This window comes from Pithys albifrons, chromosome 18 (genome assembly GCF_047495875.1).
Source record: "Pithys albifrons albifrons isolate INPA30051 chromosome 18, PitAlb_v1, whole genome shotgun sequence".
Classification (NCBI taxonomy): Eukaryota; Metazoa; Chordata; class Aves; order Passeriformes; family Thamnophilidae; genus Pithys; species Pithys albifrons.
The window spans coordinates 8,025,543-8,053,041 of NC_092475.1; the positions used below are offsets into that span (position 1 = coordinate 8,025,543).

Genomic DNA, 27,499 nt, shown 5'->3' on the forward strand with positions numbered 1-27,499 from the left:
AGTCCCTCTCTGTTGTGCTTGTTAATTGAGTATTTTGTAGTCAGTCCACTGCTGCTAAGCCATTAAAATCAGCTCCCTACCCTGTGCAGAGTTAGGGCTGAGTAGCAGATGTTTGGTGCCCAAGGATTGCTTTGCCCCATTTCTTTATATTGCAAAATAATATCTTGAAGCAAGGTTTTCATTTTCATTAAAAAACCAAACCAAACCAAAATTCTAAATAGTTAGATATAAAGTAAAATCTACTTTAATTTTGATCTGCAACTTGCAAGGTGTTTACCTTTTTAGTGTATCTTTTAAAGCTGTGTCACGGGTTTAAAACACAGAAACCAGGGGAGGGAAAGCAGCATGAGGTATTCAGAATAAAATATACACAGCCAGGGAGGGACTAAAGTTGCACTCAACATTGTAGTGAGTAGAATCCAAATGGTAAAATTTTCTGCTCAACTATAGAGGTATTGCCCGTTCTTACAAACTGCAGGTTTTCAGCAGCTGGAAGCCCTTGTGGTAATTTTGCCAGGCTTCCTGTACGAGCTGGGATGGAATTCCAGCAAGTGGTTGCTGTGTCCAGCCCAGCAGTGCTGTGCCTGCAGTCCCTGGCAGGTACCCATCTCCCCTGTGCATCTTGTCTGCTCTGGCTCCTATGAAAAGCCCCCCTTCAACACATACATTTTAGTAACTAAACTAATAGTTAATATTGCACAGAAATCGCAGATGTTGCCTGGTTTGGGATATTTCTGCCATATCTATTTCTTTCCTTGTGATCAACTGCCATTTCTGTACCTGATTATTTCAGTTCTAAGAAGTCCTGTTTTACTCGAGCAGCCTCTTCACCACTCTCCGCACTGACTTATCTTCCCCTTTGAGGAAGGCCTGTTTGTTTGACCACAATATTTTCCATTCTTCTTTTTCTTTGCATTTTTTTCCCCTTACCCATGTGGAATGATCTTTGTTGTACAGCAAAGATAGTGCTATTGTCATATCTGGAATTGAAAGAAGCCTTTGAACTGTGGCCAGAGTCAGACCACGGTGGAAAAAGATGCTTCTCCAAAACAATATAACTGGCAAATCTTTGTGTAGATTTATAGTGTGATCTTGCCATAATATGAGAACGCACTAACCTCCTACTGAACTCGGGCAGAGGAAATGACTAATGCAAGGAGATAGCTGATACAGTATTTATATTGGACAAAAAATCTAAACTATCTTAAGCCAGTTCTGCAGCACGGGAAGTGGAGTCTTTATTCAGTTTCCTACAGAGATGTTGTTAGACACTCTTTAATCAAATAACTTAATAGATAAACCTTTACCTTTGGCTACTGCCAAGAGCGTTGTGTTTTATTTAAGTGGATTCTACTTGTTTTGGTAGGGTGACACGTTTCCCTCTGGGGATGTGGGCTGTGTGTCGCTATATGAAGGCTGGATGTTTCAGAACATTAAAAGCCAGGCTTAGGATTAATTATAAGAATCTTCCTCTGTGAGCTTGGCTAAAATGTTCAGTAAAGGAGCTTTGCTATCCTTGGCTACTTCTTAATTTGCCCAGTAAAGACACTTCTTTTCTTTGCAGGTTTAGTATCCACATCAGGTGCTGCTTTTTTTATTTTTTTCCCTGTGTACGTAAACCCTGTTTTGCCACAGGACATGAGGCTTTTCCTTGCTGACTCAAACTATTAATGTATGGAAACCTCCACCACTAGTTGTTGTAATGGTGGAACAAACTGACCCAGCCATTAGTGAGAGAATGAAGTGTCCATTGTGCTTTTCTTTAATTTTTTTCTTTCCTAAAGTACATTGCCCCCTTTATTCACAACTGTCTATTACAGACCTCCCTGGGCTTTTTGGTTTTGCGTGTTAAGTTTGTTTTCTTCCTATCCCTGGTGGCTCTCCTGGTTTACAGAGCAGTTTGTTCCTTACTCATTGTTTTGTCCCCTTTGAGGAAGTTGCCAGCATTTCCATTAGCTTATAATACTAATGCCTGTAGCCTCCTTAGGTATCTGCCTGTTCAGAAGGGATTTTTTAATTTGTTCTAATATAAATATGCTGTGGCAAGCAGAAGCCTTAATTATACTTATTCAATAGAACATAACAAAGAGGGTAAATTAGAGTGATTTTTACTCTGTTAAGTTTCATGCACCTATTTTACTGTTTCAAGTTAACATGAAATGCATTTTCAAGGTGAGAGCTGGAGGTTATTCCAGGGGCACACACAGTCAGGATTGAGAGGTGTCTGTCTGTGTGGAGATGCCTTGTGGCTGATTAAAAAGATGATCCTCCTTGTCTGAACATTAATTCCTGCTGCAAGCAACTGAGCTGGAATTGAATAAGCATCTCCTTTTAGCCCCTAGACAAGACCCTGAGCCAGAAGAACCTTCAGCCTGACCCAGTGGAGACATTTCTGTGACTGTTGTGTTGACAGCTCATCATTAACTTACTGAGGCCCCTACAAATCTGCTAATATTGATCCATCTTAAACTGTTCTGTTTCTCACCTGCAGGATGAATCTACAGGAGAGATCACCTTCTACATGAAGGGAGCAGATGTGGTGATGGCTGGAATTGTGCAGTACAACGATTGGCTGGAGGAGGAGGTACAGGGCTGTCCCTCCTGGGTGTGGGGGGCTCCCTGGGCCAGTGCTGTTCTCCTCCAGGCAGGAGGGACCTCACTGCTGAAATATCTGTGAGCCAGGAGGTCACTCATCTTGGCAATTCACTGGATTAGTCTTCAGCCAAACACAAATGCCGTAAGGAAGTCAGGTGGCAAGTTCAACATGTTTTGTGCAGAACAAGTCCTGTAAATAAAATGGGTTTCCCTCAAAACTGACTGACACCAAATTTGTCCTGGGCTTGATTCTGAGTTTGGATCTGTTTTAGACTGAAAGGTCTGATTTCAAAACTACATTTGGCAGCTTGGTATTGGAATGTGTTTGTTGGGTTAGTAATAATGGTGGCACAGAGTTCACAGAATCACAGAATGGTTTGGGTTGGAAAAGACCTTAAACCCCATCTCATTCCAACTCCCTTCCACTAGAGCAGGTTGCTCCAAACACCATCCAACCAGGCCTTGAACGCTTCCAGGGATGGGGCATCCTCAACAGTAGCTTCAATTACTGATCGTTTGTTGTTGACAGAAATAATAATAACTTGAGTTTATTTTAAAGAGTTGATGGCCTGAGATGCGAAGTCTACAAATCACAGGCTTGTGTCCTTTTTCAGACACATTTAAATCAGTGAGATGGTTTTTGCCCCCCTGGTACAGGAGAGAGGACGTTTTTCTTTCTGATCACTGGCATAAGTTACAAACAATTGCAGATCCCCTCCTTCCTCTCGGGTTTATCATGCACTTTATCAGAGGTTATAGACTCACTTGGGGTGCTCAAATGGGGTGGTTATTTTCTTAACCTGCTATCTCACATTGCCATCTCCACACTGCGGTGCATAAATCATCTCACTGGAGGGGGACTTTATGGTTTACAATGTGATCCTTCTTTCCAGTGTGGTAACATGGCTCGGGAAGGCCTGAGGGTTCTTGTTGTAGCCAAGAAGTCTCTGACAGAAGAGCAGTATCAAGACTTTGAAGTAAGTTTCTATTTGTTTTTCTTGCCTTTGTTTTCAAACAGTCACTGAAGTGATTCTCACAGAGCTCTTGTGATAATGCTACCTCTCATCTCCCCACTTGCTCTGCTAGAATTGTCATTCTTCAAAGTCTTGATGTTCTTTTAATCAAAGTTGCTTTTTAAGTGACATGTATGAAACCTGGATCCCAGCTAGGACTCTGCAAAGCAGTTCCTGAATCCTGCCTTATAATCTCTTGTGGTTATAAATTCTGCAAATGTTCATCATTTGTTAGACAAGTTGTGTTTGTGTCGGGAAACGTGTTGGCTTTTAATTTTCATTGTTGCATTCTGACATCCAGGAAAACTACAAACAGCCTGAATATAACCCATTCAGGCTTCATGGAAACACAGGCTTCCTGTGTGGGGTTTGTTAGTTGGGTCTCTACACACTCACTGACTTGCTTACCCCAGGCAGGAGAATGTGGAGGAGAACTATTTATTTAAATGCAGAGATATGATAGTAGAAATGCTTAGAATTCTGTTGCTTTTGTTTGTAGATGTGTTAGTTGCAGAACTATGGTTAGACCTGTGGTGTGAGGGAGCTGCTTCCAGGCTTTCTGCAGGTGCCACTCCAGCAGCTGCTGAGCCTTTGTGCGCTCAAGGCCATGCTGTGCTCCTGGAACAGCACAGGGACTAAATGGCAACAACTCCTGAAGTATTTCCCACCTTGTCCTGTATCACACACCTTGTGTTCACCAGCTCTCACAGGTGACATCTCTGATTCATAGAATGGCCTGGGTTGGAAGGGACCTTAAAGACCATCCAGTTCCAGACCCTTGCTGTGGGCAGGGACCCCTTTCCCTAGAGCAAATGGGATGCCAGTTACCAGAGGGAGGTTAAGTGGCTGACCCTTGTGCTGGTGAGCCCTGTGTGCCCCAAAAGCAGACGCTGACTGGCTGTGCCTGCTCTGCCCTCAGGCCCGCTACATCCAGGCAAAGCTGAGCGTGCACGACCGATCTCTGAAGGTGGCCACCGTCATCGAGAGCCTGGAGATGGAGATGGAGCTGCTGTGTCTCACTGGGGTGGAGGATCAGCTGCAGGCCGACGTCAGACCCACGCTGGAGACGCTGAGGAATGCTGGCATTAAGGTCTGCCTAGCCCAGGATTCCTATCAGGACTGCTTAGACCTTCTGGAGGAAGTGGCACTGTCCTACAGACAGTACATTAAGGGAGTTTGGGGGCCCTGTCAAGGTAAACACGTCACCAGATGCCCTTTGTGGTGGGGCTGGGTGATGTGTTTAAATCACTGGGAACAGAACGTGCTGGAAGCAGTGGATGTTGGTTGAACACACACCTCTTGGGCTTTTCATACCCTGACACGCTCTGGCTCCTCCTGCAGACACCGACTGTTGGGGCAGGAGGGTGGGAACTGCAGGGAATGTGGGCAATTCCTTCCTTCAGGCAGCTGCATGAAACAATGCAGGTTTGAATGAGTTTGGTCTGTGTGCTGGAGTTGGAGCTGTCACTATCCACGTTTTCAGTAGCCACTAGAGGGGAGTCTGAGCCAAGAGAATCAGTGACTGGAATTTTTTTTCCAGCTTTCTGGGCTCTGGCATCTCAGACACCTACAACCTGAGCTGTGCTCGGTAGTGAGGGAACTACTGTGGTGCCTGCTTAGCTTCTCTCCCTGAAAACATGTCAGACAGATCCCAGACTGCAAAATTTAAAAAAAAGGATTAAACATTCAGATTTGGGCAAGAAAAGTAGATGAAAGATTCTGGTTAAGGTTTCTCTGCTTTAAGTAGCAAAGTGAGCAAAAATCTCAAGCTGTGCTGTGAATCCAAAGCAGGGCTGTGTGTTTGGGATTTAGGTAGGAAGTGGAATTCAAGGCTTGGAACAGACTTCCAAAAGTGCTTTCTGGCTGAAGCCATCCCTGCAAACAGCAGAGATTTCGGCAGAGAAGGGAGATGAGCAGAATTGGGCATTGTTCTTTAGTGAAACGGTGGATTTATGCCCCTACAGTGTATTCATGGTCTGTCATTCCAAGGGTTTTCCTTTGCTGTGCTCTCATAGCTGTCTGGGTGTGGAACATGTGTCATCACACTGGGGGCAGGCACTGCCGAGCGCTCCTTGCACTGGAATGTTCATCAGGGCATCGCATGCGAGAAGTAAATCAAGAGTGAAGGGGGTCTTGTAGTTGTGCCAGGGACCTTCTTGTTCAGATCAAATCTCTTTCCAAACTCAAATTATTATGCAAATAAGTGAGTCTTTGTTTTCTGGTTGTTGTCTTGGTTTTTTTTTTAAGTTTAGAGGGGTTTTTTAATTATGTATTCTTGGGCAGTACCTTGAAAGAATAAAAAACATTGGAAAAAAAACAAAAACAAACTCTGATATATTTACACCATTGAATTCCCAGCCAGATTATAACAGGGTATTGCTGCTGACAGTGCATTCTAATCCTTCCCCCCGCCACTTCACCAGCACAAAATAAAAGGAGCAGTGTATATTTAAAAAAAAAGAAGAAAAAACAAACCCTAAAAAAACCCCAAACCTCAGCTAACTCGGTGTGTTCCAGCCGTACACATCAGCACTGAGCTAAGCCCAGTTGCATCATCCACATTTCAGGCAGGGCCAGGAGGGATTTTCTGCAGCAGAGCCCGGCTGAGGAATGGCTGGGCAGGGACACATTAACACACACATACACATTTTTTAGTTGCATTTTGTGGGTTTATCAGCAGAGTCTTGAAATATTGCAGGTGGGAAAAATGTTATGCATAGTTTGTAACTTCCTTTGTGGTTCAGCCTCTTTAAAAGCTTTGCTTTCTTTCATGTGTGAGAATTTTCTTGTGTGTTTTAAGATAGGGGATTTTTAGGAGAGTAATTTGTATGTGTGTTTTCATGGTCGTTTTATATGCCTGAACTGGCAGGTGATACTTGTAGACATCCTGCAGACATGATTGCTCAGTTTGAATCTAATGCATTCAATATTTGGGTTGTAGGTGTGGATGCTGACAGGGGACAAGTTAGAGACGGCCACGTGTACAGCCAAGAACGCACATTTGGTGACACGGACACAGGACATCCACATATTCAGACTAGTGAGTACATCCATGTGCCCTTCTCACAAGACTTGTTTGGGGCCTGAATTCTGGGACAGGAGGAATGCTGAGAGCACAAATGTTTCCCAGCAGGATGATTTTATTCTTTTAGCCCAGCTTTCTACGCTCTGAGTTCTTGTTTCTCTCGCTCACTCAGAGTGCTGCCTGTCCTGTCCCTGTTACTTTTACTCCCTTGGAGACTGGGTTTTTTTCATCCCCATGAGGCTCACCTTCCCTTGCTGCCATCCTTCTCCCCAGGTGACCAACCGTGGGGAAGCCCACCTGGAGCTGAATGCCTTCCGCCGCAAACACGACTGCGCCCTCGTCATCTCGGGGGACTCACTCGAGGTAGGCTCCAAGCGGGAGCTGCCTGGGTTGCTGGGCTGGAGGGCACCCTCCTGTACTGCCCTTGGTGCCACCCTGGTCTGTCCCTTAGGTGTGTCTGAAGTACTACGAGTACGAGTTCATGGAGCTGGCCTGCCAGTGCCCCGCCGTCGTGTGCTGCCGCTGCACGCCCACGCAGAAGGCACAGATTGTGCGGCTGCTCCAGGAGAGGACGGGAAAGCTCACCTGTGCCGTGGGTAAGGCACTAGTTACAGAGGGCTGACCATGGGGGTGGTGTCTGCTGTTTCTTGGTGCAGCCTCACCTGCAATATTGAGGCAGTTTTGGGCACTGCAATATAGACATTAAGTCATTAGAGAGTGTCCAAAGGAGGACAGTGAAGATGGGGAAGGGCCTGAAGGGGAAGCGTGTGAGGAGCAGCTGAGGGCAGCTGGTGTGTTCAGATGCACAAGAGGACACAGAGGGGAGACCTCATTTCAGGTACAACTTCCTCAGGAGGGGCAGAGGAGGGGCAGGCACTGATCTCTGCTCCGTGGGGACCAGGGACAGGACCCAGGGAATGGCCTGGAGGTGTGTCGGGAGGGTTAGGCTGAATGTCAGGAAAAGGTTCTTCCCCCAGAGGGTAGTTGGGCACTGAACAGGCTCCCCAGGGCAGTGGGCACAGCCCCAAGGCTGATGGAGCTCCAAGAGTGTTAGGATGATCCTCTCAGGCACAGAGTGTGAGTCTTGGTCCTGTGTAGTGCTGGACTCGACGATCTTTGCAGGTCCCTTCCAACTCAGCGTATTCTGGGATTCTTTTGAGGGAACAGTCCCATGTCATATAACACATGGAAACGCTGATTTAGGGAACAGTGTTTTTGTGGGATGATTGAGAAGATGAAACTTTGCATATGCAAACTTCAATGGCAAACTATTCATAAATATTTCACAGGGTGGTGTTGTAAAACAGAGCTTGAATTTGATCAGGTGAAGTGGCACTGTTAATCTGTGAGCTTTATATCACCGTTGTAGGTACAATGGTGCACCTACAAGTCAGATAAATTGATCAATGACCTGTGGGTCTACTGAAACAAAACAATTAAGAACTTAAATTCATGATTTCTATTTAAAATCCTACTTAGGTTGATAGGGTTAAATGTTTCTTGTAATAATACAGTCTGGTGCAGATGCCTTTGGTGGGATTGCAAGTTGCCCCTGTTGCTTAACTCCCAATGTTGTTTGTGCTGTCCTGCAGGTGATGGAGGGAATGATGTTAGCATGATTCAGGAGGCTGACTGTGGGGTTGGAGTTGAAGGAAAGGTGAGATTACCTCATGTTTAATAAGAATTCCTATGGCTGGTTTACAAGTAACTCAAATGAGTCCTCAGAAACTTGGGCAAGAAAGTGCACAAGCTCCCACAAGAGTAATCATCAGACCAATAGCATTACCATGAAAAATAATTTGGCTGCAAAGGAGACTACTGTTTAAGGGAGCTCAAATTCATGATTTGGTTCATGGCAGAATCCCTGAATTTGGACAATCACAGTAAGTTTTTGGGTTTTTAATCATGCATAGATACTCCCATACTGGAGTTATAATTACATTAATAACATATACCCAACATGTCCAATTAAAAACTGTTCATATTAGTTTAGAATACAAACTCTGGGTTAAAACTCTGGTTCCTGCACGTGGAGCTTCTTGGAGCTATAGGACAGGATTTGGCGGCAGCGACAGACTTTGCAGGGAGCCAAAACATTCACAGACTGAACTTTTGAGACTGAAAATTTGTGTTCAGGACTAGCTTGATATGAGTGTCATGCTAACATACATGTTGTGAGTCATAATCCAGAGGGTTTAGAATGGGAGGCCAAGGTTCAAATGGGAATTCTCATAGTTTTCCTTTTTGCTTAAAAACCACGGAGGAAGGCAGAAATGCTGAGGTAATACTCTCCCTCACCCAATGTATTGCAAATAATCTTGGAAATTCTGTCAATAACAAAATAATAATCCAGGATTGCTTTGTTTCCAGTAATGGCATGATCTCACTGTGCTTTCACCCGCTGCTGTTCACAGGAAGGAAAGCAGGCATCGCTCGCAGCCGATTTCTCCATCACTCAGTTCAAACATCTGGGCCGTTTGCTCATGGTGCATGGAAGGAACAGCTACAAGAGGTCTGCAGCCCTCAGTCAGTTTGTGATCCACAGGAGCCTGTGCATCAGCACAATGCAGGTACAGGGGCTGCCAGGAGGGCTTTGCCAAAGGACAGTCAAAAAGCCAAATCAGAAAGTAAAGGTCCTGTGTTTCACTTTGGATGCAGCTGTTCCTTGTGAAAATTTTCATGATTTGGAACTTTAAGTTATTACTTTGAAATGAAAACACGTGAGAAACAAATATCAACTTCTCCAAAATTGGGCAAATAATATTCTACCTTAGAAAACACTGCTATGTGCAGGGTGTCATCACTGTTGTTCTGTTCTCAGAACTGCTCAAAATCTGAAGCAGGGCAATGCTCTCAAGGCCTCTGCGGAGTAAGTGCCCTTATTTTCAGGTGTGTTTTAACTTCAGTCTCACTATTTGAAGGTCTTAGTTTTGACTTGGAATTCACACCTGTGCAGAGCCTCACTGCAACCAAAATGCAATTGCCAGTTGGCAGGGAGAGTTGAAAGAGGTTTCATGAGCCAAGCTCTGTCCTTAGCTGTGGTGACTTGAGTGAAAATTACAGTTAAGGACAGAGGTTACTCTTTGAGAGGTGCTATTTCCACACCACAGTGCACTGATACATTCCTTCAAAATGCTAAGTATTCTTTGACTGAATTGGTATTTTGGAGAAAGCTGGTTCTGCCCTCTTCCCTTTCCAAGATAAACACATTGGAGAAGGATGCATAGAGACAAAAGTTTCAAACTCAGAGGACAGTCTAGCTTACTCTGCAGCTACAAAAAGGAATAGAAGGCAAACCTGTAACTTCTGAAAAAAAACCCCAAACCCTTGAACTCTTTGGAGTTTTATATTAGTGAGTGTTCACTATTTTTACATTGGGAAAGCACCATCCAGGCATAAATAAGGATGCACCTACTCTTCACAACATCTGCATGGCTTTGCTGGAACCAGTGGGCATTGGAGGAAACTCTTTACTTTCTTTTCTGTGGAATTACATTACAAAAGAGTTTCCAGTCCAGCTCTCCAGTGTTTGCTATTAAACATAACTCTCATCCAAGGTTTGTGTAGGAATAAAAAGGGTTGACATTACATTAGTCTGTCTTCGTTTCAGGAATTTGGAGAACCCACTGCAAGTATGTTTCAGTTTGAACAGAGTGTATTTTCAAGCTTTTACTTTTACTGCAGTATCTTAGTGCCTAAAAAAACTCCTTTCTTTTCTAGGCTGTTTTCTCATCAGTATTTTACTTTGCTTCGGTTCCTCTCTACCAAGGCTTCCTCATCATTGGGTAAGAGCTCACATTGTACAAATAGTGAGGAAAACCTGTGCACAATGAATAGATTTGGGCTAATTAACATGCAAGCCATGCCCCTCCCCACTCTGCGTTTCACAGCACTGGGCTGAGAGATGGATGTGATCCTTGTCCCCTCTCTGCTCTGAGCAAAGGCAGGGCAGACACCTGTAGAAACCATTCCAAAAGGGCAGTTTGTCACATTTGGAACACAAGAAGCAACCCATCCTCCAGGAACTGTTCCTTTGATCCCAGTGAAAGGCATGGCTATGGGCTGGTGGCTGCCTGGCAGTGAGAGCCAGTGCCCAGCTCCGGACAGTGGAGGAAAGAGGGATAACCCAACCTCTTCTGCAGGAGGAGTCAGTTCCTGTCTAAAATATGGGATTGCAGGTGTAATCCCAGTATGACCTTTTATACTTTTGAGTCCTTAATTAAAAAACCCAACAAATTCATCTCCATTGCCTTCTGGTGCAAAGAGAATCAAGCCTGAACTCCAGAGCAGGCTTTGGGGTGGGCCAGGTCTGCTCTTGGCTTCATTAATGACTTAGTTGCAACCCTTGAACCAATGATCTGTGTATGAATGTTCCTGATCAAAAGTCACTTAAAAAGCCAATCCTGCAGGTTTTTCCTACATGCAAAACTCTGGTGTGTTCCTTTTGCAAGTTTTTGTAATGTGTGCACCATTTGGCACCTAAGGACTGGCATTTCTGTTTGCACACCTACACCTGAGATAATTTACTTGTCTTCTACCTTCTTCCAAGGTACTCCACAATCTACACAATGTTTCCAGTGTTTTCGCTTGTCCTCGACAAGGATGTTAAATCTGAAGTTGCAATGTTGTACCCAGAGCTCTACAAAGATCTTCTTAAGGTGTGAGAGACTTGTTTGTTTTGGCTCAAGGGAAGGGAAGGTGTAAAGTCAAATATATTGTCAGGAGATCCAGAACTTTATCAGGCATTTTTAAGGAAAACTGTTTTAAAGACAAATTTGAATTAATAGATAGAACCAGATTTCCTGGCAGTTACTTATTGAATGCTACATAAAATGCAATTTATTGAAAACGGCTGGGGAAATAGAAGTTCCATTCTGTGGGAAATTCTAAGGATTTAATATAACCAATTTGTTCCAAAATAAAGGGAAAAGAAAAACTGTCAGGGATTTGGAACTATTCTGAAGCCAGAAAAGGGAATGAGGGGAAGGGATATGGTAATTTGATGGAGGGGGAGGTTATCACAGAGGTTCTTGTATAGGAATTTACCTTGAGGGTGATCTAAAGGCACCTAAAATTTTGCTTGCTGTGCCATTTTTGTAGCTTTAGCATCAAAGTCAGATCCTTCTCTTTAGACAAAGAGAACTTTATTTGCTGTTTACCATAGAAATACCAGGAAGGTAAATCTTGTCTTAGGTTCCTTTTCATTTTTTGTTCTTCCACCCTGGAAAATCTTCTGAATAACTGGGGTATGCAGCCTGGGAACATCTTTCATAATTGAAGGGAAGGGTGGACTGAGTCTTCAATAGATCCTTTCCCTCAAGGATTTCTGTTAAACAGATACTCTCAGAAGCAAAGCCTGTTTTTCCAGCAGCCTCAATAAGTCTCCATCTGGTTTCACTTGTATGTTGTCTCTTATGTCATAAACCACTAATTCTTCAACCATCCTTAGGCCTGGTCTAAACATAGGGGGTTTTGTACTGGTATAGCTGTGTTGGCTGGAGATGCTTTTTTAAAAACCTATCTGCCTTCAATGTGATGGTGATTTGTGTGTGTCTAGAAATATAATATTAATATAGTCACATAGATGTGTGTACACACAGCTTATATTTCACAGTACAGTGGCTAAACTCATGAGACATCTTTGCACTGAATTAATTGTGTGTGCAGAGAGGACGAGGCTGTGCTGTGTGAGCAGTTGAGCTCCCACAGGTCCAGCCTCCTTCATGCACCTTGGAAAATGAGAGTAAAGAGAGAGTTACTCAGGGATGGTTGATTTGTTCTATTGAATTGTTTTTTCCAAATCACCTTCAAATTCTATTTTATTAATTTCTGAGTTGATCTGTGAGTGAGTGTTTGTAAAAGAAAACCCCAGTGGAGCTTTGTCCTTTTTTTCATCCCCAGGGACGACCGTTGTCATACAAAACATTTTTAATATGGGTCTTAATAAGCATCTATCAAGGTAAGAAATTAACTTCTGCTTATGCGTTGAGAGTTTTAATGTGTTTGAATATCTAATTTTTTGTGTTGCAGGAAGTTAAGGAAGGCATGAAGTGAATTTCCCAATGTATCCTTGTGATAATGAACATGTATTTTTTGTCTCAGAAAATGTTGGGAGCATTACCAAAGGAAGAAATTATCTAAAATCTAATATTGGCAGCAACTGGTCAATCCTGTTGTAGACAGTGGTGTAGAAGTTCAAACCATCATTGGACCCATCCTTTGTAGTTTTGTGCAAGTTCCTTTCAGTGCAGTAATTGCTTCCTCTGTAAAGCAGAGCTTGTGAATCTCCTCTTCTTTTGAAAAAATCTTAAAGGCACAGATTTTGTCAAATCTATAGATTTTGAAGGTTATTGCCAACATGCAAAATACAGTATCTGTAGCTTTCTGATTTTATCCCAAACCTGTGTAATGGAAGTGTCAGTAGTTCTGGTTGCTCCACAACCATCTGTACTGAAGGGCTGGAGTAGAGCTCAGGTTCTTGATTGTATCCCATACACTCTAATTAGGCTGCTAAAGTAGTTAAGTAAATGCCTTAATTACAGTGCATCCATTTTCCAAAAGTGAATGTAGTACTGAGTTTATGTGTAAGAAGGTATTTTCTTTCGTCTTTTATTTTTTTTTGGTCAAGTAACCTCAAATTCAAATACTTTCTGAAAGTGTCAATCAGAGAACTGTGGAAAACATGTCCATAACATGGAGCTAAAAACTAAAATGGCAACATTTCTTGTTTTCCAAACTTTCTTTATCAACAAGAGTTAAGAACAATGGGTCAAAATAAGCAGATAATTCTTATGGATTTAATTGATATTGCCATCCTCAGCAGGAGTGAATCCAAGAACACAAAATCTCTGTTAGCTTTATTTTCTGAAATCTATCTCAGTGCAGTCCTACAACAGGGGTCTTCTGGTGCTGAATAACATGATGGCAAAGCCAAGACATTGATAGAACACTCACAAGTGGTGGACAGCTAAAGCCAGGGGTGATGCATCGAGGGAAAGATTCCTCCTTGAGCTAAGACCACTATCTGGTTACAGTGTTTGGTTAAAGTGACTTCACTGGTGATGTGCTCAATAACCAGAAAACAGCAGGCCAAACAATTGGGCTGGTTGCTAGCAGAGATAAGCCTGACCAAAAACTTGAGCAGTCCTAAATTTTGGAAAGTTCACAGCTGGATTTGAACTTTGTGGCTCGAGCTGCAGTCCCTTGTAGGTTTTCCCTTCGCCCTGTGATGGATGTTGGTGTGGATTACTCATGCTGCTAACATGAGTTATTTGTGCAGGTGGCTGGGAGTGTTCCAGAATGGGAGCATGAACAATGCCTCATTAACAGAGCTTTCATGTGTGCTCCTTCTGGGGGGGAGTGCAGAGGAGAGAGACCTGGGCCCAAGCAGTGCAAAGAGAGGCTCACTTGTATCCAAGGAGCTTTTCAGCACCTTGCTTACATCTTGGCACTGAGGCAATGCAGTAGAATTTGACATATTTTAGCTTCTGAGTAGTGACCAACTGCTTTTCTGGGAGGATAGAGTTTCTTGATGTTGGAGATCTCCAGTTGCCAAAGCAGCGTGTATTAATTTCCTATCTCCACGTGTCCATGAATATTAGAGACTTATAAAAGCTTGGGTATCTCTGCTGTAACTTTTCCCTGCCTTCTCATCAGTTCTGTCTCCTAAATAGTAACTGATTTGTTGTCATTACATTCATCAGGTTTCCTGAAAAACAGTCTCAAGATATGGTTATGTTTCAGCCTTTCCAAGATCTAACAGTGGGTTTTAGACCTTAGCCTGGTTTTTGACTCAAATTCCAAATGTTCCCTTCCCTTGCAGGTAGCATCATCATGTATGGAGCACTTCTCCTCTTTGAATCCGAATTTGTCCACATTGTTGCCATTTCCTTCACGTCCTTGATTCTCACTGAGTTGCTGATGGTGGCACTGACCATCCAGACGTGGCACTGGCTCATGATAGTGGCTGAGCTGCTCAGCCTCTCCTGCTACATCGCCTCCCTGGTCTTCTTGCACGAGTTCATTGGTAAGGTTCAAGGCTTCCCTCCAATCAGTTCATGATCTGGGTAGTAACAGGACTGTAAAGAACTGAATTGAGCAAAAGGCTGTGGATGAAGCCAACAATAGGTACAATGACAGTGGTGCCACAAAAAGCTCTATGCGAGTTGAAAGCACTTGAAAGATATTTTATGGTTCCTTCTTATGGCAGAATGCTAGAGGAGAGGAAGGTGGTCAGCACACTGTGCTGCCCAGTGAATCTCATCCATACTTTGAGCTCCACCATGTTATCAGCTGTCTCATGCACCAGTAATCTTTATTTCCATATGGGAATTGAACTGAAGATTACAGATTGAAACCTGTGCTGTTGGATTGAAAGATTTAGTCTTTTAGAGTGGGTGAAGGAACTTTCTCCTAAAACTTACCTTCTTTTATCTATTTGTTGGGGCCCTTCTCTGGTGGGATTAGTTGGTGTTTTTTCAGCTGCCTGAAGCAGAGCTAATCCTTTTCCCTGGCTAAAGGAAAAAAGTGAGAAATTCCAGATTCTGGTAGCTGTCTAGTTGCAAATATCAGATCCACAGGGCTTGTTCCCATGTTCATTCAGGAACCACCAGATGTCACTACTTCTTCCATAAAGCTCTTTACTAGCTCTGGAGGCAAGCAGGGTAACTTCCCAAAGGGTGAGATCTGTCTCTCTTGCATAGGGTTATACCAGTTCCATTTCAATGAAGCTTCAACGGTTTTTACCAAGATTCTGAGATACTGGGAGTCAAGAGACGTGTTTGCTGGGTTACCACCCAAGTAGTAGAGGGCACCTCCCAGACCAGGAGTCCTTGGTATTGTCAGGAGCTAGATAGGCCTGTTTCAGGTGGGCTGTGTGAGGGGAGTTACCTGTGAGGAGCCCCATCCCTTTCAGCCCTCTACACCGCGTGTTTCTGAATCTTTTGTGGAAGAAAAGGGCAGAAGAGTAAGAAACCAGGTGTCGTATGAGCTTTGAACTTGAGTGTGGAGGTGAGGCAGTTTTAAGAATCATAAAATCAGAATGGCCTGGGTTGGAAGGGAAGTTAAACATCACCTAGTTCCAAACCCCTGCCATAGGCAGAAAGAAGTGTTGGTAGATCCTTTTCAGCATCTTTTCCCAGCATGAATTTCCCAACTGGTTGACTTTGTGCTCTTTTCCTTACACAGATGTTTACTTCATTGCAACTTTGTCATTCTTGTGGAAGGTCACCGTCATCACTCTGGTGAGCTGCCTCCCCCTCTACGTCCTCAAGTACCTGAGACGAAGGTTTTCTCCCCCCAGCTACTCGAAGCTCACATCCTAGGGCTGCTCTCCCTGCACACCAGAGACAGACATTGCCCATGGCTGAGAGACAAAACCCGTAGTTGTTACTGTAATGTCCAATATTTGCATCTGGATCGTGTGGTAATCTCTGTTACCTGCTGCTTTATTGAAAAGACTTCACAACTGATGTGAATGGAAACCTAATAATAAAAGGGAGTGTTCTGAGAGTGGAGGCGCTTGTTAGTCCATCCAGTTCTTGTCATTTTTGTCCCACTTAGCTGGGGTCAAATGCATGTAACTGCGATGGCGATGGGCTTCTCTTGCGTGGTTAAAAGTCTGTGAAAGCTGCTAAACGACCTTGGGATTTACATTTGACAATTTTTAAGTGACTTTTTAAAGTGTCTGTGCTGTTCTTTGCATTGTGTTCTGTTGTTTTATATTATTTGTCTTTTTTATTTCAGTAGTTACATTCTTTTTACATCTTGGAAATCCCTTAATGCAGGTGATGCACTATACTGCTGACAGCTGAGCCCTGATTTATGGCATGCTGTTTCCAGAACAGGGCTCCAGCATGTCGGATCTACACACACTTGAGAATCTGAGCACAGTTGAGATGTTCCTTCAGTTGTAATGTGGTCACCCCAGTGATTTTAGAGGTATCCAACCATTGCTAAATACAGAGAAATGATAGTCCAAAATGAGGAAACTCAGGTTTGTTTAGCTTTTATGCTTCCTGTTAAAAGGAGCTGGTGACATAATAGCTTTACTCTGTATTTATTTGTGTAGGAGAAAATTATCTAAACTAAAGCAAATCCTCTTTGGAACAGAAATTTGCAGTTGATCATACTTGAAATGTGTCGACAACGTGAGAAGAGACTCGTAGTGTTCTGCAGACAATGTGGCAGATGTGTCTTGAATCCTTGGAGACTGAAAGGAGAGGTCACAGAGCTGCTGCTGCCCACAGCTACACGAAATCTGTTTCCTGTTAGGGTGAAACTGTGAGGATGAGCTGCAAATAAGCTGAGGCACTCCTAGGTGGATTTTGTTACTGACATACTCCCTGCAGAGAGGCAGTTTTTGGAACCTTGCACTTGCTTTGCTCTGAAAACTGAACTTGAATCACAGGAGCGGGCTCATACAAAGGTGTAGGTCTTGTGTGCAGAGCAAATTTATGTATTTTCAAAACCTAAACTCAGTGAGTTCTGTTCTTATAATTAACTTTGCCCCACATTATAATACCATGAGGAGAGCAACACATATTTCGACTTCTCAGGAGGACAGAGAGTTACAGGAACCTTTTAGATTTGGGTTCATGCTTCAAACATGGATGAGCTTTTAATGGCAGCCATCCTCATCTAAAGGATGTTTAGTCTGGGCTAAATTAGTTGCTTGCTGTTGTGTTCCCACATCATAAAAACCACAGTTGGAGCTGGCACTGCTTGGTGCCCTTGGGAGTTGGCTGCATAGGAGAGGCAGAGCCTAGAGCTGAGCTCCCTTCTTCAATCTCAAGGCAGAGCCCAGAGCTGAGCTTCCTTCTCTGATCACAAGGCAGAGCCGAGAGGTCTCACCTTTCCAAACACAAGGAAACCGTTCCAGGTCAGGGCCACTGTGTTGCTGTGAGGTGCAGAAGCTCTGGGGTCATCTCTGTGTCACACTAAACTCTTTAAAGGACTGCCAGCTTCTGCTGCCAATGCTACAGGCATTTACTGTCTCAAGCAGCACAGTGCTACATTAAAAGGTCTGATGTGAAAATTGGTGGAAAATGGGAATGTTGTTCTGAAAGACTCTGTGTTGGCCCGTAGTGGTGCGTCTTGAATTTTCAGATCTCGGATAGCTGCGGCTTGTGTGGTTGATGTGTGGCAGTTGCTCCAGGGAATGTTTTGCACAACCTGCCTTGCCTTCCTTGCTCTTAGTTCCTATGAATAAATATCAAAGGGGAGGGGGAATCAAGTTCCAGAAGTTTTAGAGAAAAATTGGATGTGCTTTATAATGCATGTGGCTTGGGATGAGGGGTAGGTGCAAGTCTGTATGAGCTTGTTGTTTCATGTGGGGGAAACTCTCTTGATTTAGAAAATTAGGTTTCAAAATCCTCCAGAAATAAGGACAGAAAGCACTTTTTAACTTGCTGTTTTTAGTTTTGTGCCAGTCTTCTGATCAGACTCTGGCCTGAAGTACTGATACACAGCAAATGCCCTCAGAAACCCCCTGCTGGCTAAGCAAAGCTAATTCTTAGTATTCACCTTTTCCTTCTAATATTTTTATCCTAAAAGTAGTAATAATATACATTTCTACTTACTTGATGCTCAAGTTCACTTTGGAAAAGACCTAGAAGTCCAACGTTCCCAGTAATTTGTGTTGTGGAGGAAAAGTACTGCCTCAACAACCCATCTGGGGGGAGTTGGGCTCAACAGCCTTTTATGAATTATGTCACTTTGCCGAAAAGATCCTTAATGTTGTCTTTATCATAACTTGCTACAGCTCTGTACAGTGTCAGCCCTGCTGCTGTTCTGGAGTCCCCAGGCAGCATTTCACAGAATCATAAAATCACAGACTGGTTTGGGTTGGAAGGACCTCAAAGCCCATCCAGTCCCACACCCTGCCATGGGCAGGGACACCTTCCACTAGCCCAGGTTGCTCCAAGCCCCATCCAACCCGACCTTAGACACTTCCAGGGATGGTGCAGCCATAGCTTCCCTGGGCAACCTGTGCCAGGGCCCCCCACTCTCAGAGGGAAGAGTTTATTCCTAATATCCAATCTAATTTAAGTAGGTTTAAGTACAAGAACAAGGATTTCTTTAGGCCCCCTGTGTCACTGAGCAGTCCAGCCCCTGGTGAACACCCTCAGCACCCACCAGTGTCCAGCCCTGTCCTTCTCGTGTGTGTCAGTGGTGAAATATCCTGCAACAGCAACAGTGCCGTGCTACTGGGTGTAAATATTTGAGATGTGTATATGGTAGAAGTCACTGTTTCCTGAAGTCAATACAGTTTACAGTGAGTGGACCATATTTGCAAACTATTAGCTTACACCAAGAAAGTGAATGAACTGTGATTTCATTTATATTTATTGAATCATAACTTTATTGACACATATTTACTGGAATTGGTAATGATCTATAGCTGTGTTTTGGGGTGCAGATTATGTTCCTTTGCAGCCAGTGTTTTTGCACAAGGTTGTAAATGCAAAAAGTAATTTCTGTCTGGATACACACTGAATTTTTAAAAGCAATCAGAAAACTAAAACTGCCATCTAACAAACAGCAGGAGAGAGGATTGCTTCTATTTTTCAAGTTTAGCACTTTATGTTTGCAATCTATTTCTCTTAAGTTATTTAAAAATTTTTTTAAAGCAAAGTTTAATACATATGTTCATATTTACTGTACATTGGAATAAATGGATTCACTGCTGGAAATTTGATCTTTTCCTCTAGTAAGCTCATAATTTGTACTTTTTGGGAGTGAAGCATTGTTTTCTTCTTCTGTGTAGTATCTTGTTTGTAGCCTTAGTGTTCTTCCTATTCCTTTACTTGCCTGGTTTATGTACTGTAGCAGTTCATATCTAACTCATGTGCTTTGAGACTGTGCTCCAGGTGATGCTGCAGGGTTGGGTGTGTGTCCCACTGTGTGCTCCTGCTTGCCAAGGCTCCAGGTGATGCTGCAGGGTTGGGGGTGTGTCCCACTGTGTGCTCCTGCTTGCCAAGGCTCCAGGTGATGCTGCAGGGTTGGGGGTGTGTCCCACTGTGTGCTCCTGCGGCCCTTGGCTGCCGTAGGGAAGCCAGTGATCTGCTGAGCTGCTGCAGTGGTGAGTTAACATGGAGCTTTTGTGACACACACTGTTCTCTCCTTGCATCTCTGCAGTAATTCCACATGTGTCACAACTCTCTTCATCCATTTTTTCCCCTTTAACTCTGATTTTGTTTCCTCCATAGAGCTTGTCCTTTCATCTGTGCAAACATTCATTTTGCTCAGCTCACAGTGCGATGGAAACGCGGCGTTCTTTGTTCAACAGCAGCAGCTTAAATCTGTGCAGGGCCTTATCAGAACTGGGCTGAGGAGTGATGAGTGACATCCTAGGTGTCCCCTCGAGGTTGGGACCTGTGTGCTGAGAGCTGCAGCTGTGCCTGGGCCTAACTGAGCAGCACCAAGGATGTTTCTCTGTGGTCTCCTGAGCTATCACAGTGAAATGCCAGGACAGCCTCTCTTGTCCTCTGTAGCTGCTGGGGTAAGTTTTGCTGTAGGTGAGCTGGGTTTGTGAGGGAGCCTCAGAGAGTCAGGTGTGTGAATCCCTAATGCTGCTCTTTTGGCTTTGTCTGTTGAAGAAGCTGCTGCAGCAACCTCTGGTGCATCATAAATCCCTGGCTTGCAAAGCAGTGCCCTGAACCAGGGGTGTGAACTCACCGTCCCCAGGTCTGTGCACAGAACTGTGCCCATGGGATTGGGTTCATCTCCACAGTTGCTGGGGTCAGTCCAGTGCCCACTTCAGCATGAGCTGGATGGGCTCTTTTATTTATTGTTAGTTATTTATAAGTATTAGACCTTATATACTTATTTCATAAGTATTAAACTATGATTTGCATGAAATCCTGGGTCTCACAGCTTTGCCAATATGGTCCATTACTACTGCCTACAACAACTTATGTACTTATATGCCTTTGAGAACATTTTTAATTGTTAAAATTGTTTTAAAAATCAATGTTATGTTAATTTAATTTTTAATGGGGAAACGGATTCTGGTGTCAAAATGGTATTTATTGTGATGCCAATGTTTTGTACCTGTCATCTAGTTAAACAATGTGTAAATACTCTTGAGTCAAGAGAAATATGAATGCCAATTATTTATTGTTCTGTGGAGTTATATGTTGCAGATGTGTAAGAACTAAAAAGGGAATGTTGTAAAACAAGATGGAAAAATAAATTTTATGCAACTTCTTTACTTCATCCATGTATGGTACACCTGGTTAGTCCTGGTGTGATCAGTCCCAGATGTGTTCAGATGGAATTGGCAGGATACAGGACAAGTTGCATTGTGGCCCACTAACTTGTCTGTGTAGGAGATGCACATCCAGGGAATGATCAGTGTTTTGTGCTGATCAGTGTAATGCTGCTTCTTTAAATTCTTTCTAGAAACAGTTTTCGAACAGTCTTGAGAGGGAGAGGATGGTCATTCCTTCTGGTACCCACTGCTGTGACTTACGAGGTCTTTCATTTGAAACATAGATATTTGCTGCTCTTGGAACAGCAGTGATGCAATAGGAACAGCTATTTTTGGAATATTCTCATCACTTGAACATTTGATTAAGTGACTGGCTGGACACAAGAACAGTCCCAGGGCCAGGGCTGGCTGCCCCAACATGGGGTCAGGAATGGGGGAGAGGCAGGAGGTGAACACGGAATATTCTTCACTGGGGAAATGTCCATAATGCTGATTATGAACACAGTGCAACAGCTTTCTACCAAAAATGTAATAGAGCCATAAACACATAAAAGAAGAAAATTAAAAATGGAATTGAGTAAAGTAAATCTCTAACTTGGGAGACTATTTAATGAAAGAAGTGATAAACTATCCCTCTGATCATTAAACATCTATGAAAGTGTTTATTTTAGATTCTGTAGGACACAGATGCCCTTTTTCAATATTAACTTTTAATAAAATAGTTAGTGCAAATATTAAATAAACAACTTTTGTGATGTTTGCACACATCAAATGAGTGGTGTAGACTCCAGAAATTACAGGAACAGACTTTGCTCCCAAGTGTTACCAATTTCCCTCTCTAAATGGGTTACATAAGCCCTAGTTAGTGGTTCTTTTAATTTATGGATGGTTTCTTTTTAATGGTGAAATGTGTAATTAAAAAAGCTAGAAATAGTTTTTCTAAACTCACTCTGGAAGTGGAAGAAGAATTCCAGCAATTTTTTTTTCACCCAAACATTGCATAATAGTAGAAATGTCAAAGATTTCCATGGGGTTCCATTTCATTCTTCATGTGGCTGTGGTCATACAAGAAGTTTGAACATTGCAGGGGTTGGCAGATTTTTGGAAGATCACACATCCTGGATAAGTTTTCAGCCTAGGCTTTACCAAAGACTGCCAGTGACCTTGTTTTTCAAACTGTGCTTGCATTATCCACAAGTCTGTCCTTTTCTCCCCCTTTTTGATTCTAAAAAAAAGAAGAAAGAGTAGGTGCTGGCTGTAATTGGGTGTTTGACTCTGGCCCTGAGCCTCATGTGTTGTGTGGAGCTGTACAGAGGCTTTCCTGGACCATAAACCATTTGGAAAGAGGAAAACTTTGTCAACCTGCTCTGTCTTCACCTCCTGATGGCTCAGGCTGTGGCAGCTGCACACCTACACTGCCCCTTCTGCCCTGCATTCCTGTGGTGTTGAATATTGCTGTGATAAATCTTTGCAAGAGGAAGGGAACTGTTCCTGTTCCCCTTTCACAGGTAGGAGATGGCAGCAGAGAGAACCTGTGCTCTGGGCTGTCCCCACAGTCTATGGCAGAGCAGGGAATACACAATATTCTTGTTTTCATGATTAGACTTTCCTTGCACCTTAAATATTGGAGTCAATCCTGTAGGAAAGTTACTTATTCCACGGAGTATTCAGGTGTCTGGATTTAAATTAGGAATGTGATTGCAGCTTTCAAGCAAACTTGTCCTTATGATTTGGAGTATTGACAAACCCCAAGCCCAAAATTTTGCTAACTTCTGTCTTCCACCTGGAACTGCGGATCCAAACTACATCCAAGCTCAGTGTTCTGCAACTGCCTGTGGGAGTGAAGACTTGGAGTGTGAGCAGCAGTTGACAGAAAAAAAGGCACTACTGCAATTGCACAGGTAATCAAAGGAAAACTCTGTGTGGCAGCAGTTACCAGCAGCACTGAGTCCTGCTCCAGCACCTGCTTAGGACCAGTTTCAAAGCTTGTGCTGTAGCTTCCTTCAGCCATGAGCTGCATTTGTGGGCCTTAAAACTCTCTGGGTGCTGTTGGGCTCTCTAAGTTATGTGGTGGATCTCTGAATTTTAGCAGCTTGTAATTGAAGTTGTAGATGATGAGCATCTTGCAGGATCTGGCCTTCAGAAGAATGTCCTTCTCTCTGCTGCTCTTCCTCCCTTTGTGGCCTGAGACCCAACTGTTATTGAGTGAGTGGGTTACAAAAAAGGGCTTTAAAATAATTGCATTCCCACTTTAAAGCCTCCCGCTCTTGGCTTGCTGGAATTGTCCACGTAAGGAAGAAGACTGTCTGCTGTTCAGATTCCCTCTCAGAAAGAAGTAGTAACCAGAACAATCTGTGCAAAAGAATTTAGCGCATTAAAGATGGGGGTAATAGTCATTCTCATTTGTCCTTTTATGTGAAACAGATTTTATTTTAAATGTACATTCAGAGTAGCTTAACCATATCCAGAAACTTGTTTACCAGGGTAAAAGTAGAACTACCCAAGTATAAATTAAGAGCATGAGAAGAGGTGAGTGGGTTGCACTGAGTGAGCTGCTCAGTCAGCTCAGCAGTGCCCCTGGAGCACACCTGGGTGGGCACTGGAAGCAGGTTTGTCCTGTGCTGGTGTTTTCAGCAGGCAGCAGATTTACTCATGTGTTTCACAGCTGCTCTGCAAAAGCTGTGCTGGGGCTTTGTGCGTTTCTCTGCTGTGGGCACAGCCCTGCCCTGGGTTTAGGACATGGCAGACTTCACCAGCCTGTGACTTGTCCAAAAGTGATGCAAATTGTTATTGATCAGGATTCCTATTAAAAATGAGAACAACCCATTTGTCAGTGACATTTTTGCATAAAATGCCCTGTAATGGTCTCACTGAAGCACTTCCTGCTCCAACTGCAACGGTGTAACTGCCACAGGAAGAACCAGCACCTGGAATAACTGTGGGAAAGGCAAGAGATGATGCCCACAGAGAACAATCTACAAAACAAATTATCTAAGTGAAATCTCTACTTGCACCACTAACCCATGAGGATAAAATCTTTCCCAAATCAGAAGGAACATGAGCATTTTGGTGGTATCTCAGTGGAAGACCCAGGGCTGCTGCAAATTAACAGGTCACTCTCACCCACCCCCTCACACAAGCCTCGGGTTTTGTTCAAATCTGAGTTGAATTCTTGTGAGTCCTCATTACAGAAGTGTGGAACTAATTCTTTCAGGTGCTGTGTTTACCATAAATTGCCTCCAACAGAAAGAAACCTCTTGTATTTCACCCATGAATGACAACCATTTCCTTCAGCAGCCAAGGTGTCCTTGTGATCTTTCACTGTCAGGATTCCAGTCTGGACAGTGATTTATGTGGCTCCCACTCTTCTCTCTTTCAGCTCCTGTTCCCATTCCAGCCCTGAAGAACATAATGCCACAAAGCCTTCAGGAAAACCAGAGCCTGGAGGAAATATCAGGTGTTAACTTCCAATAAAAAGCTGACACGCTTGAATGAGTCGGGATTGTAGGGTATGGCCCAAGCAAGGACTGACCTAATGCAGGGTTTATGGTGGTGGCAGGTAAGGACTAATTATAGACCCTGGACTCCATCACAAACTGACTTGTCAAGTCGACTTAGTGACTGAAGTGCCTACGGTTCCATGGTGGGGCTTTCTGCCCCTTTGTATAAGTGGATGCAGTTACTCCTAAAGAAATGTAGCAAGTAAATCTGAGGTGCTGAAAGAAATACTGCATGAGAAATTACACTGGAGGGAAGGTTTTATATGTGTTGGGGTAAATTAATGACTGGGTTTGGGGTTTTTAGAAAGAAAAAACACAACAAACTTTGTGCACAAATACATATTTTAAAATATATTCTCTTTTAAACACCAGCTATTTTAACAACAGTGTAAATCAGATTTTACAGGCTACATATTTCAAGTATGAAGTTCATTAAATGTGTGAAATTCTAGATTAGCTTCCGGGTGTGGCCAGAGCTCCGGTAATGAATTATAAATTCTGTTTGGGATATAATATCAGATTCCCTTACCCTGGCGCTGATATTAAAGGGCTAAACCCACCATTTCTAAACAGTCATAACCTTTCTTTATTATCTTTATTTAGTTTAGCCATCACATGATATAATGAATGACTGCATCAGTGTTTCCATCTTGAACCTAATGTACAGGTGTCTAACTTGATTAATTTGTGGGTTTATTATTAATAAACCAACTTATGTCTTAATGTAACTGAAATTAATGCTATCAATGTATACACATTTTTTTTCCAGTGCCCTGATTGCGGGTGGTAGGCTGTCAATAACATCACTCAAAACTAGAGTTCCTTCTGAATTTGCTTGGAAAAAACTATCCTTTAGCTGTTTTCTCCAGCTGAGGCAGGAGTCAGCAGGTGTGGGCATTTGAGTCCAGGTAGTCTGTGAGTGTGGTGGGTTCCGTAGTCATGTTGGTCTGGATTTGCTCACTCCTGGACTAACATTCAACCATGATGTGCTTTCCCTTTCCAAAAGCTTTGCAAGCACCCCCAAGCCCCTCTGGAGAAGCACTTGCTACTCTGGGGGACTTGGAGTAAGGTCTATGTTGAGAACTGTGAAGCTACAGGTGCATGGGCATGCACATGGATGGGACATTGTACCCACCTGCCAAAAGGAACAGCTGGAGATAAGTGCTCATCATCTCCTGCAATCTGAAGCATTTCTTCAAATTCCTACCTTAGTTCTCTACAGTGACTCCTTGGAAGGGGAAGATGAGCTGGGAAGGATCTCTGTTGTGTCCAGCTTCACTGGACAGAGCAGGCAGGAGAGGAACGCCAGTGTTCCCCTGCCCAGGGATGGGTACTGGACAGGGCAGCTCAAGGGCTGCTGTGGGCTGAGCCAGCCTGTGGGCTTGCATGGCCTGGCCTTGGACAGCACATGCTGTTCCTTCCTTCCCCTTATTCTCCTGCTCTGTGCAAAGGGAAGGAGGTTCACAAGCCACTTCTAATCCTATATGACCAATAATGGCAATTTCCCAGGTAGCAACTTTTGATGGTGCTAAAAATCCAGGGCTAAGTAGAAGAATTGGCATTTTTCACACATGGCTGTTTGTTGGAGATCTCTTCCCAAAGCAGAATTGTCAATTGTAGATGAAAAGATAGTTTTCCTTTGGGAAAAATTCAAGCAGTTCTAGTTGCAGTTCTGGAGAGCTCTATGTGGGTGGATTCCCTGGGCCACGTGGAGCTCATTACAAGATCAGACACTCTGTTTGTAACTTAATGAAATGAGTGAATATGTCATTTAGACAAGTGCATTGTCAGAAACAAGCCTGAGTTGGTAACATGCAGTCAGAATGCTCCAGGACTCCTTGGAGAAGGGAGGGAGGTGCCAGTTTGCATGACCTGAGCAGGCTGAGCTGCAGCTGGGGAGCTGTTGGGTCCTTGTGGAGGACCTCGGAGCCCGGGGAGGTGTGGTGAGGACACAGCCAGAGTGTGGGAATGTGGTGCCCAGGCCCTGCTCTGCTCAGCGTTGTGGAGCGTGGAGGCTGCGCTGGGCACGCATTGTGTGCGAGGGCAGACTGGGGAGAGCAGTATTTACTTTGGAAGGGTGAGGAGCTTTTGTCAAAGACACTTATTGTTGCTGTGAGACTGAAATACCTTTTGCAAATGGAAAACAGAGATGTCTCCATGAAGTCTATGATGATAAAATCCAGGCAGCTGCCCCAATGGCCTGAGAGCACATCCTCAGGAAGCCTTTATGCCTTATCTCCTGAAGAGCATGAGAAATAATAATAATTTAAAAAAATATAAATTTTATTGCCAGTTGCCTGCGTGGAGCCGAGTGGGGAGGCTCATCCTCTGGTGGGAGGTGTGGGACGATGATATGAGCAGCTGCCAGGGGAAGGAAGTTAGGGACCCCCCTGGGGCAGTGACCCCCGAGATCCCGACTCCCAGGACCCCCTCCGACATCCTGAACCTCCAAGATCCAGTTCCCCGGACCGCCCCCGGGACCCCGGCCCCCCCGGAATGCCGGCTCCCCGGACGTTCCTGGGGCCACTTGCCCCTCTCCCGGCCGGCTGCAGCTCTACTCTTCCAGACACGGAGCTCCTCACTCGGCCTCCTGGGCTGCGAGCCCGGCACTGAGGACCAGCCGGGCTATTCCTGGGGACAAGTTCAGCTTCCAAATCCATCCCCTGAGCCAGGGAGCTGGTTGGGGACAGCGCCAGGAGCTGCACCCCTTCACCTGTGCCCAAAGCAGGGGCCATCCTCTTGGCAAATCCCGGAGAGTGCCATGGGCATGGAGGCGAGGTGGGTCTGTTTTGGGGGTAGGGATGCAGTCCACAATGTGCCCCTAAAAGGAAGAGGAAGTATTCTCCTAAAGAGGGAATAAATAGCTAAAAATATTAGCTATTAATAGGTCCTTGCCTCCAAAAATAAAATCCCTTAGTGATACCAAAATAAGAAAGCAAAGGAAAGTCGGAGGTATTTGGCCTTCCTTTGAAAAAGGAAGCTAAAAATAACTATATATATATAAAAATCTCTCGTTTCTAGGGAAAGTCTCTGCCCCCGCATCCAGCTTGCACAGTTATATAAGACTTGAACTACATCCCCCTCTGCTCCGCGGCCGCTCACAACGCGCTGGAGCCGCGGCCAGATGGAGAAAGGTTCCGTCAGGAAAGTTTAA

General features: G+C 43.9%; 1 protein-coding gene across 1 annotated transcript in view; it reads left to right on the forward strand.

Moving 5' to 3' along the window:
- The window catches only part of ATP9A (ATPase phospholipid transporting 9A (putative)), a 55,879-nt gene extending 34,917 nt beyond the window's left edge, over positions 1 to 20,962 (forward strand). Inside the window, exons 16-28 of the mRNA XM_071572579.1 lie at positions 2,492 to 2,584; positions 3,489 to 3,572; positions 4,528 to 4,698; positions 6,550 to 6,648; positions 6,907 to 6,996; positions 7,085 to 7,229; positions 8,226 to 8,290; positions 9,048 to 9,203; positions 10,354 to 10,418; positions 11,183 to 11,291; positions 12,535 to 12,592; positions 14,456 to 14,659; positions 15,820 to 20,962. Of these exons, the coding sequence (XP_071428680.1) occupies positions 2,492 to 2,584; positions 3,489 to 3,572; positions 4,528 to 4,698; positions 6,550 to 6,648; positions 6,907 to 6,996; positions 7,085 to 7,229; positions 8,226 to 8,290; positions 9,048 to 9,203; positions 10,354 to 10,418; positions 11,183 to 11,291; positions 12,535 to 12,592; positions 14,456 to 14,659; positions 15,820 to 15,956 (1,476 nt within the window). The 3' untranslated portion in view covers positions 15,957 to 20,962. The remainder of the gene's footprint in view (positions 1 to 2,491; positions 2,585 to 3,488; positions 3,573 to 4,527; positions 4,699 to 6,549; positions 6,649 to 6,906; positions 6,997 to 7,084; positions 7,230 to 8,225; positions 8,291 to 9,047; positions 9,204 to 10,353; positions 10,419 to 11,182; positions 11,292 to 12,534; positions 12,593 to 14,455; positions 14,660 to 15,819) is intronic.
- The last annotated feature ends 6,537 nt before the right edge of the window (positions 20,963 to 27,499 follow it).